The sequence below is a fragment of the Rattus norvegicus genome, chromosome 3, assembly GCF_036323735.1.
Source record: "Rattus norvegicus strain BN/NHsdMcwi chromosome 3, GRCr8, whole genome shotgun sequence".
Classification (NCBI taxonomy): Eukaryota; Metazoa; Chordata; class Mammalia; order Rodentia; family Muridae; genus Rattus; species Rattus norvegicus.
The window spans coordinates 43,046,255-43,058,290 of NC_086021.1; the positions used below are offsets into that span (position 1 = coordinate 43,046,255).

At 38.4% G+C, this 12,036-nt stretch overlaps 1 protein-coding gene across 7 annotated transcripts in view; it reads right to left on the reverse strand.

The window, feature by feature from the left end:
• Nr6a1 (nuclear receptor subfamily 6, group A, member 1) overlaps positions 1-12,036 on the reverse strand; it is a 189,791-nt gene that overhangs the window by 141,423 nt on the left and 36,332 nt on the right. For 6 of the 7 annotated variants that reach the window (XM_039106245.2, XM_039106244.2, XM_039106242.2 and 3 more), the window contains exon 2: positions 5,372-5,413. The exons of the other annotated variant lie outside the window; for it this stretch is intronic. In XM_039106245.2, the coding sequence (XP_038962173.2) occupies positions 5,372-5,413 (42 nt within the window). The remainder of the gene's footprint in view (positions 1-5,371; positions 5,414-12,036) is intronic. 7 annotated transcript variants of the gene reach the window in all.

The window sequence follows — 12,036 nt, forward strand, 5'->3', positions numbered from 1 at the left end:
TGGGAGATCAGGGATTTTTGTATTTATATTTTAATGTTTTAAAGAAAAATAAAAGTAATACTACCAACTGAAACAAAATTGTCATTGTTCTCTTAATTCAACTGTATCATTAACTTCAGCCAGTTTGGGAAGACAAACATGCTAAGCCAATTTGAAACCTATCTAACTCCAAGCAGCCATTTCCTTTGATTTGTGCTCTTTGCACATCACAAATAAACATAGACAAAAAAGAACCTTCAACTTTGGAAACAGGATGAAATACTTTCATTTTTTGTTGATGTTTTCTCTGTAGTTATTTTAGGATCACAGTACAAGTAAAGAAATACTTTGTTACATATACGCCAAAACACAGAGTGTCTTTGCGGAAGTAGATTAGAGACAAAAGTTGAACTAAGGAGAAAGAACAGCTGTTGCTAATCCAACTGTTTACCCTCTGACCCTCTATCTGCCCCATAACTAAACAGTACCAATTGTTTCCCTGTGTTATGGGGTGTTTACAATCCCTGAGAGGCATGAAAGGAATTAATAATTTAGCCTAGAAAGCTGACAGCCTTTATGGGGAGCCCCTTGTCTGCAGGTCAGAAATCAGAGTGAGTGCTGTCTTGAAATCACAGGTTCCTTTACTGTTCCAGTTTTACAGCTTAATTGGCCCCCAAACATAAATCACTTATTTCTCCTGTTTTACGAAACAATGACTTCTATTCTCTATTTCCCTTGTACCAAGGCAGCCCTTGTTCCTTTGAGTTTTACAACTACATGGTAAACAAGGTAGCTGAGGGGAAAACTCAGGGAGCAGAGCAAACTGGAGTTACTTGGACATAGCACAGAAAGGTTATGGTGTTTTGAACTTCTCTCGACCTCTGGCTGCCCTTGCACGCAGCTCATGCTAAGGGCACAGTGTAGAGCGCTTGTAGAAATGAACTTAGCCTGAACCTGGGCCATAACATTGGACTCTGGGAAGCCCAGGACTTGTAGGGAGGAGCCAGAATGTGAACAGAAGCTCATATTTGAACCACACTGCCCATCTATCTGCTCTATCGCAGAAAAGGTAATTAAAAGAACACCTGGTAGATAAAATCTTCCCTTAAGTTTCCAACATATTCCACCTGCTGTACCAAATCTACTATCTACAACCACTACCCACAATTGGAAATTAGCTGCAAAGGTGTTCCTGTCACAAAATCAACAGGACCAAGCTTTTCCCACTAGGAATTTGCAGTGGGAAGACACTGGATCTCTAAATTCCAAAGATACAATGAAGAGAAAGCTCTGTTATATTCAATTTAATGTGTAAAAAGACTAACATGGAAGTTATTATTCCTTCTAGTCAGAATACAGAAATGCAGCATCGAAAAGAATGATCAGGGACCTGGCAAGACAGCTTGCTCAGATGCTTGCTACTCTTACAGAGGACCTGAGTTCCAGTCACAGCAGGTGTGAGGTGACTACAATCACCTGTAACTCTAGCTACTCCAAGGGATCAACACCCTCTTTCGGCAGTGATGGTCACCTATAGTCACATACAGATATACACAGATGCATACACATAATTAAAAATAAAAATAAAGGGCTGGAGAGATGGCTCAGTGGTTAAGAGCACCCGACTGCTCTTCCAGGGGTCATGAGTTCAGTTCCCAGCAACCACATGGTGGCTCACAACCATCTGTGGGGAGATCCGATGCCCTCTTCTGGTGTGTCTGAGGACAGCTGCGGTGTACTTATATATAATAAATAAATAAATCTTTAAAAAAATAAAAAAAAAAATAAAAAATAAAAATAAAGGGGGTTGGGGATTTAGCTCAGTGGTAGAGCACTTGCCTAGCAAGCGCAAAGCCCTGGGTTCAGTCCCCAGCTTCGAAAAAAAAGATAAATAAATAAATAAATAAATAAATAAATAAATAAATAAATAAATAAATAAATAAATGGTTCAGCCATCTAAATCCTAAAATCATTATAATCAATATCATCACTATCATAACCACAACCATTATCATCAGGCCTGGCCTGGTAGAACACACCTATAATCCATCCACTCAAGAGGAGGAGGAAGGATTACTTTGAGTTTGAGGCCAGAATGGACTATATAGTGAATTCAAGACAATCCAGACTACAAAGGGAGATCCTGTCTTTAAAAGACAAAACATCAAAATCTGATACAATTTGCACGGCCCACCTCAGTCTTGCAGCTTCCTATAACTTGACAGAATCAAGTTTGTGCACACTCAAATTCCAACACTAATACAGACTGAGATCGTAAATTTTACTTTTGTCAACCCATAATTATAATAATTATATCCTTACATGTTTCTTCAAAGACATAGGACAAAATTAAAATACTAAGTTCACAAAAGTCATGTAGGAACTGAGACTATTACCCACAATTAAGTAAGTACAATTTTAAAAAGAAAAGTCAATTTTGATGACTCCCACTCTATAGTAATATATAAAATCAATGTTTATTTTAATGTAATGGAGAAGTGTCTGTAAACCACCATATTCAGTAAAGGAACTCATCTAATCAAGGCTTTTCTCAACAAATGGCATGAAAAAGAAAACTATTTTTCCACATATTTCCAGTGAACTATACTTAGTCATTTGTGCAGTCTAAGGCTAAGAACTGAGTCTGAAGCACTTTGTTTTCAATTATTTGGTGTATTTTCTGTAGTGTCACATAAACACTGCTTACAAAATATCAGTGCCTTCCTGGTACTGAAAAATAGTTCTATAACAGGACATTAGAGATTAACAAAGACAAAACATTGTATTAACCCTCAGCTACTATACTGATACACAGTCTGCAGTCATAATATAAAACTGATTCCAAATTTTGTGAATTTCACAGAACCACATCTAAATGCTCAGTGGGGTAAGAACTCTGCTGCCAAACATCCTACATTTGATCCCTAGAATACACATGGTAAAATGAAAGAACTAACCCTCACAAGTTATCCTCTGACTTCCACATGTATGTTGTGGCATGCACATGCCCCTACATACACAATTAAGTTTAAAAAAAAAATTTAATTTCCTGGCATTTGATAAATATCATGGATTTATTCTGCTTGGCAATATAGTACTAGTTGAAAATATATGAATACTTATCTTAAGGTCTATGGGGAAAATACATGAGAAAGCCCATCTTCTCAGGGATGATATTAGCCAGATAAGCTTCATCATTTACCTAATAACATAATGATTAGTTAGCCCTGTGACTCTTTAAAAGTCCTAGAACCAGGAGGTAGCTAGACCATCTCCTAAATTTTAAATCTAAATTAACATTTGACCTTTTAGCATTATAGCAAAATAAGGTCAATACACAGTAGACACACTCATGTTTATTTCTCTAACAACTTTAACTATGTCCCAGAGTATTTCATGCAATAGTATGGGAGCAGAGGAAATTTAGATGACTATGACCAAGACTTCCGTAGTCTTGAAAGACATCATTTAACTAGATCTTGAAACAGTCACTCTTTTACTTTAATCTCAATAACATAGAAGCAAATGCCTTACAAATTAAACTGGCACAAAGATTATCACTTATAAATTTATAAACAAACATAAAGCTGAGCCTGGTGGCATACATTTGTAATTCCAGCACTCAGGAGAATTGGGAACTCACAGTCATCACCATCTACATTAAGTTTGAGACTAGCCTGAACTACAAGAAAGAAAAAAAAAAAAAATCAAGAAATGAGGAGTAGTTGGGCATGGTGGTGCAAACCTTTAATCCCAGCATTTGGGAAGCAGAGACAGGCAAATCTCTGTGAGTTTGAGACCAGCCTGGTCTACAAAACGAGTTCTAGGACAGTCAGGACTGCTACATAGAGAAATCCTGTCTCAGAAAGGAAAAAGAAAAGAAAAGGAAAAAAAAAAAAGGAAAGGAAGGAAAAGAGAGGGAGGAGGGGAAAGGAAGGTGGGAAAGAGAAGAGGGAAAAGGAAATGAGGGTATTGGAGAAAAAAATGTTCAATGGGTAGAGTATATATTGTACAGCATGCTGGGTTTAACTCCCTAACACCCATGGAAAAGTCAAGCATGTGGTGTGTGTCTATTACCTCAGCACTGGAGAAATGAGAGACAGATCTCTAAAGCTTGATTCAGGATTAGTGAGAAATCCTGTATAATAATAATAATAATAATAATAATAATAATAATAATAATAATAATAGCAGCAGCAGCAGCAACAAATAGAAGAGAACATATAACTGTCCTCCAAGTGCACATGTACAAACACACATATGCACACACACACACACACACACACATAGACACACATGGACACACATGAAGAAGGGATGCAGAGAGGGAGAAAGGACAGGAAGGATGGAAAAATTAAGAGGAAGGATGGAGAAAGAGAAGGGAAGAGGAGAAAGGGGAGGACAGGAGGGAGAGAAGAGGAGAAAAAGGAAAGAAAGGGGAAGGGAGAAGAAGAAAAGAAAAGGGAGAAGGGAGGAGGGGAAGGGACAGGTAACAAACCTATGGGCATATCTATGAGGACATTTCTAGAAGGCTTTAACTGTAGTAAACTAACCCCTCATGGGGGCAGAACCATCCATGGACTGGGGTCCCAAACTCAATAAAATGTACAAAAAGCACTGAGCACCAGCACTCATGTCTCATCTCCTTCCTGAATACGACATAAATATGACTGCTTCACATTCTGCCCCAAAAACTAGATCTGCTCTAGCTGCCATGATGAACTATAACCCAAACTATGAGCAAGAATAAACCCATCCCTCAATAAGTTTCTTTTGTTAGGTATACAGCAATGAGAAAAATAAGTAATAAATAAATTCTTTGAATAAACTGTGAAAAGTAATTTAAACATTTTTGCCAGATATAGTGGCAGATGCAAAGGCAAGTGGACCTCTGTGACTTTAAGGCCAGTCTGGTTTACAAAGTTAAGTTCCAGGACAGGCAGGGCTATATAGAAAAACCCTGTCTGTCTTGAAGAAAGAATGAGTAGATGAAAGAGAGAAGGGAAAGAGAAGGAAGGGGAGGGAGAGAAGGGAAAAAAGAAATGAAAAAAGGAAGAAACAAAGAAAAATTTTGAATATGGTAGTGTATGTACATAAATCTAACATTGTTTATTACTAATTTCACTGGAAGATGGAGAACTGAGCAAGGGTCATTTTAAAACTAAAATTTTCAGCAAATAATCTTCTATTTAAAGGATAGACCTGACCATCAAACAATACTAGCGAATAAGAGAAAAAAAGTCAGTAGAAAGGACAGACTATCATTCCTGAAGATACAATGAATGTGGGGGCCATTCAAGTAACAGATCAAAGATCCCTGAAGTCTGACACAGGCAAGTGCACAGTCACCCCTTTTCTGCCCAGCAAACACTGGGTAACATTTAGAACTTACTAGTGCCTGGATCAAGCTCTGCCAATTCATCCTGACAGAAACCTAAAGAGAGAACAATAGGGAAAAAACAATTATTATTTTTCAATTACTCCAAGCTGACTCTAAATATTAAAAATCAAATATCATTCAATGGGGGAGGATTCAGAATTCAGGCTAGGATGTTACACAGTTCTTGCTGAGGATGAGCAAAATACTGGTTTGAATTTCCAATAACACTCCCCTACTCTATGTTAGACTCAAAAATTAGTTTGGGTTTAAATCCTAGTTCTAACAATTGATTACTGTAAGGACCCTCTCCTCCTTGGGTTTCTATTCATCACCTAAATATAGAAATGGTGCATGTACCAGAGCTGTACCAGGAGAGAGTTTAGAAATATTCCTTAGCACACAGTAGGGACTCAATAAACAATAGCACAGTAAATATAAATGCCAATGTCTATTGGAATAAAAACTAGTAGGAAAGTTAAATCTCATTTAATATTTATGGTTTTTTTTAATGGTATCAATTATGTCCCAAAAGAAAGCAAAGCAAACAAGAAATTAAAACAAATATACAAGATGAGTTTACTAAAGATCATCACCAGTTAGGGTCAAGAATAAAACCCAGTTGTTACAGTGCTTGCTTAGCATACATGATGCCCTCAGTTTGATCTCTGGCACTGTATGAACTAGGCAGGGTGGTACATGCCTACAATCTCAGTACAAATGTAAATGTCTCTTATTTCCTCAGATGAAGGGATGAATGAGAGACATGTCCAAGCTGTGTGAGTGAATACAAGGCCTGAGTTGAACCCAGTATGTTTCTCTACACTAACTATCCCTAGGCCTAGGCTTGGAAACTTCTAGCCTCCTTACAAGCTAACCTTCCAAGCTGACTAATTCAATCTGGCTTCTCTTGGCTTCTGACTGAATTGTTCTGCTTGGCCTCATATGTACCTTGACAATACGGTCTAATCTTCTGGCTCCTTCTGTCTTCAACTGTGTCTATCTTGTTCTCTCTGAAACCTGTTTCTATAAAACCGCCCTGACCAAACACCTGCCATACACACACCACACCTTTTTTCCCCTCTCCCTGCTCTTAAGTAGCCTCTCTTCCTCTGTTGTTCTCCTACAAGTTGTGTGTATCCTACCTCTTGACTCATTCTACCAAATCTTTTCCTGATTTGTTCCTTGTCTGCCTCTTAATTAGAGGTCACTTTCAAACATGGCTGCTTCCTTCTACAAACTAACCTTCATTGTTAGGGATTAAAGAATATGTCTATATTTCAGCCAGGTCATACTATAATCCAGGGCACGTTTGTACTCTAGACATATCTTTGCCTGTGATCTCTTGCTAGAAGAGCCATGTTGCTGGATTAAAATTTCTCTACATCCCAGTACTCAATAGACAGTACTCAACAGACACAGGAGAGCCAGAGATTTAAGGTTATTCTTGATAACATAGCAAATACAAGGTCAGCCTGGAATATATGAGATCCAGTCTCAAAACAAAACTCTCAAAAAACTTTACATACACACAAATAAAACTAATTTTTTTCCATTACTAAGTATGCTTATCCTATGCTTGCTCACAAGACAGTGTACTTAGCAAGAATAAAGCCTTGGACTTAATTCCCAGAACCAACAAAATAAGCATTAGAATTAACATTACAAAAGATATTTCATATTAATAACACCTGTGCTTTGTATCTGCTTGGCGTGTAAATAACACTCTACAGAGAAAACAAGCATATTAAGTGGCAAACACAGTGAGTCCTTTGTACACACTTGATGAGAGTTATTTTTTCAGACAATAACTACCTTTCTCTTCATTAGCTTCTACTCATCTTTAGCTATTTTCTCAGAAAAGTGTTCTCTAGTATCCTTAACTTTTGTCTCTCATATATAAGGTCAAAATCATAGTTAAAACTATCTGTAACACTTGTAGTTGTTTCTCCACTGTCCTTATTGTTGGGGTCTGGGAATCGCTGCACAAACCACTCACACACCAATCTCAGTCAAACAGGGCTGATTTATTGAGTGCAAACCCCAAGACTGATAGATAGAGCAGAGATGCAATCTAGACTCAGGAGCTGAACTGTGACTGGGAGCCGGGATTCTATAGAGCTTTTAAGCCTGAAATTCACAAACATCTGTGCCAAATTATTCCACCAATAAGGATTTAGGGATAGGGGACTTCTTTAGGAACATGTCCTTGTACATTTATCCTGCCCTCGTTGGTTGGGTTATTCAACTGTGGTGAGGTGCTTGCCTTGCCTAACATTCATGTATTAGCTTGCCAACCAGAATTTCCGTTACCAATGTACATGTCTCTTTCTGCTAAGTAGGATGCCAATTCCCAGAGAGGTCTTGGAAACTTAAAACTTTATTCAATCCCAACTTAAAATGGAAGTCTCAATCCAAATGGCTTCTCATATTGGTGCAGGTGTCTCTTTCTTGTTGGGGTCCATCCCAGAGGCAGCTTATCATACAGGTGCAGGAAGGGCTCCTGGGTGACTGGTTTGGGTCCAAGCTTATTGTGGCTAACTATACAAAGCATAACTAACTTCTATTGTGATTGGTTTCTAAGAACACCAAAGCACAGAACATAACAGAATATGCGATCAACTTAGAAATGAGAACGTTTCCTAGTAACAGTAGTTATATAGGAAAGTAACAGTTCAAAATTGATGGCTAGACAGACATCAGTTTCCCAGGCCGTAGCACTTATTATCATAAAATTATTCGTTTAATGTTTGACTCCACTGTTAAGACTGTTCCCTGGGAACAGGGGTCCTGTCAGGTTCTGTTCATATGTATTCCTTTACCTTACACAAACCTAAAACACAGCTGGTTGATAAACATCAACTGTAGTAATAGCAAATACAAAAATAATGGAGCAAAACTCAGAGTAAACCACACATAAAAAAATTCATGTCATCAAGGCAAGCTGGCAACTCAGAGCCACATGCAACAAGGATTCAAGTCGTAAGTGAACTGCTTAAAGGCCCTAAGTCAGATGTGGTGGCTCCTACTGGCAATCCCCATACTCAGGAGACTATGGCAGGAGTATCAGTACCAGTTCAAGACCAGACAGGTCTCCCTCCTTTCCCCACATCTCCCACCACCAGGAGGTCAAGGCCCACCTGGGCTAGTACCACCACCTACCTACCAAACATGCTATATTCCTTACTGGCAGTCTCCCCTGCTGCCACCACTGCCACCACCACTGCCACCACCACTACCACCACCACCACCACCACCACCACCACCACCACCACCACCCTCCCACACACAGTCTCAAGTTAAAATAAGTCAAATCACAATTACAACTATGAAACAGGAAAGACTTCCATATTTACAAAGTAAACCATGCTTATGGTTTAAATGCCTCCTTCACTAGGTAACAAACTCCTCAAATGTAGGGACTATGTTTAGCCAGTGAAACTGCTCCTATCTCTTGATTGTACAGAAGGTACTCAAACCCAAGATGATCTAAACAGAAATGCAAAAAGACTATTGCTCCAGTCTAGGGTAGGAAAGTAATAGAATGAGAAGATCTATATCTAGCTTGTACAATGCAGAAGGTCTGCAAGAGAATGAACCTTAAACAACAGAATTCTGAAGCCACTGAAAAGTAGTAATCTGAGAAGGCTACTTACAGCGTCTATAATACTTCAACTACCAGCAATGGGAACTGGAACAGCGGTGGTGAAATACCAGTATCTGAGTCCACAGATTACTTCTAAATAACAGAATTTATTTCTCATAGTTATAAAGGCTAGGATTCAGCAGATCCAGTGTCTAGTAGAAGCCAGCCTTCTGGTTCACAGGTCATACCTCACTGGTCTTCACATATAAAACAGACATAAATGAGTCCAGCGGGTTCTCTTTTATTCAGAAACTAAGATCCCTGATTACCTAACCACCTCTTTCCCAGTCGTAATATAATCACCTGTGGGTAGGATTTCAACGTAAGAATGTTGGAGGGACACAAACCTTCAGATCATAGCATTTGGCAATAAAGAAATAACCATTTCTATATACAGGTTACAGAACATACCAGAATCCTGAACGTTAACATGAGACTAAGCAGTCATTTGCTTATGAACCTATATTGCCCTAAAAATACAGTGAGTGCAAGAAGACAGAAAGGTACAAGAATAAAAGCCATTTTAGTTATATGACTTGGCAAGGCAAGGCAAGGAAACCCTGAGTCGAGGCTTCAAGTTTTCATTAGGCAAAAAGACTGCATTTGAGGTATCAAGAAAAGATAGAGCAGGGCAGAAAAGATAGTTTAGCTGCTAAGAGAACTGGTTGTTCTTCCTGAGTTCAATTCCCAGCAACCACATGGTGGCTCACAACCATCTGATGTCCACTTCTGGTGTGCATTCATTCATACAGATACATAAAATAAATGAATAAATCTTTTTTTAAGGATAAAGCTTAATACATCCTCTAAAAGTAACCAACATTCTGAACTCGACAGAATGACCCAAAACCTGAAAATTCCAAGAATAATGGGTTAAAGCAGTGGTTCTCAACTTTCCTAATGCCATGACCCTATAATAAGTTCCTCATATAGTGGTGAGCCCCAACCATAAAATTATTTTTGTTGCTATTTCACAACTGTAATTTTGCTGTTATGAACTGTATCATATTTTGAGAGACAGAGGTTTGTCAAAGGAGTCAAGATTCACAAGTTGAAAATCCTGGATTGACGAGCAAATCCATTCCTTTTATTTGTCTGCCAACCACTCCCTCCCTCCTATTAATAACTAACTTTTCTTTGGAGACTTATTTCTCTTTGTATCCATAGAATACAAGAAAGATTAACTCCAACCTTGCTGTAAGATGGGATAAACAGAGAACTATCCTATCTGTGGTCGTCTAAACAAAAGTTGAGGAGGCAGAGGCAGGGGCACAGGCAGAGGCAGAGGCAAGTGGTTCTCTGAGTTCAAGGCCATACTGGTCTGCAGACTGAGTTCCAGAACACCCAAGGATTCACATAAAAACCCTGTCTCAAAAAACAAACAAAAAGGAAAAAAAAAACAAAGGACTGATAAACAAACAATTCCCTAACTATCATAAAAGTATATAAAGCAAGCAAACTATAAATATATGGCAAAGTTTATATTCCCTTACCATAGCTGGAGATAAATACATAGTGAAAAGGAATCCTACACTTGCCTGTTTCTTTAACAACCGAAAGCCAACATGAAATGTCAATACAAATAGCCGCCATGAGCAACTAGTTTGGTAAATCAGCTATGACATGTGGTCCCTAAATGGCTCTAAGTTTAGGACTCTTCCTTTTTCTTTTAAATTTGTATGTTTCTCAAAACAGGGTCTTTGTGTAGCCTTGGTTGTCCTGTAGATAAGGCTCAGCTTAAACTCGAGACCTGTCTGCCTCTGCCTCCCCAATGCTAGGATAAAAGGGGTGTGCCACCACACTTGACTCAGACTTTTCTTTAAAACAAAAGGAACTTTCAAATGACAAGTTCTTCTCCAGACATTTGTTAAAATATAAAGATCAAAGTCTTGTTTGCCTTGGGTATAACCAACAGATTGGTAATAATATAGTTACCAATATTTTGTTATTTTGACTACAAAGCTGCATATTTACCTCAAAATTAGTTTAAACTTTTAAGTATGTATTTCTAAGCATGAACAAAAGGTTTATGAAGAGCAGATAATGCATTCCGATGGATTTTATTAAAGGAAGAAAATGTCACTATCACAGTTCAAAAGAACCCTGAAATCTCAGCAGCCCACAGAGGTGAGAGATCCTTTACAAGGCCAAATCTTCTTCAGTTATATTCTATCATCCTACCTTCATGATCAATAAGCTTTCTACTTCAACTTCATAACCTCTAAACCTCCCAAGCAGCCGTGTATCTGGAACTCTTAATTTCCTAAGTGCATTATGGTCTATGTCCAATATACTTTTTAGCCTCCCTTCCTGTGTATGTGCATATGCTACCTTCTATATTAAAGTCCACTTTTACTTACTATACCTAGATCAGAACTCAGGTTAGGTCTTAGGCTCTGCCAATATACACACATACATGATTGAATGCAGATACAATGGATTTTATCTACTAGTTCTCCAGGGAACCTCTGAAAGGAAAAGGGGTGGGGGAGCAGGGGTGCACTGAAAGCATGTGACTTCAAAACAATCTTGAGTCAGGGTCTCACTATGCAGTCCAAGCTCATCTCAAACTTGAAAATCCCTTGCCTTTCTCTTAAATACTGGGATTAGTGTACTAGGATTATATACATGTACCACTATACCAAGTTCATGCAGCTACTTAAGTTCATTAAGGGTAAAATTAAAAATGCAGTTGATACCTGTGGTAGAACACATTTATAATCTCTGCATTGTAGAGACACAGGCAAGAAGATCAGGTTCTAGGCTAGTCTGAGAGAGACAGAGTCCTATGCCAGAGTGGGCTGAGAGGCAATGTTCTTTTCTTTGCTCATTCTATGAACACTGTTACCTTTTAATATTTGGCAATCATCATTAGACTGGGAAGAACAAACAACAACTACAATAAAACCAACACAGTATTTTTTACAGAGAATTTCTTCTTTTTATAGATGGAAGAATCTTTTGGTGTCAAGAGGCAAGATGTAGCCTGGGCATGGGGCGACTCTGAAGGAGTAGTGCTAAGGGAGGCTGTGTC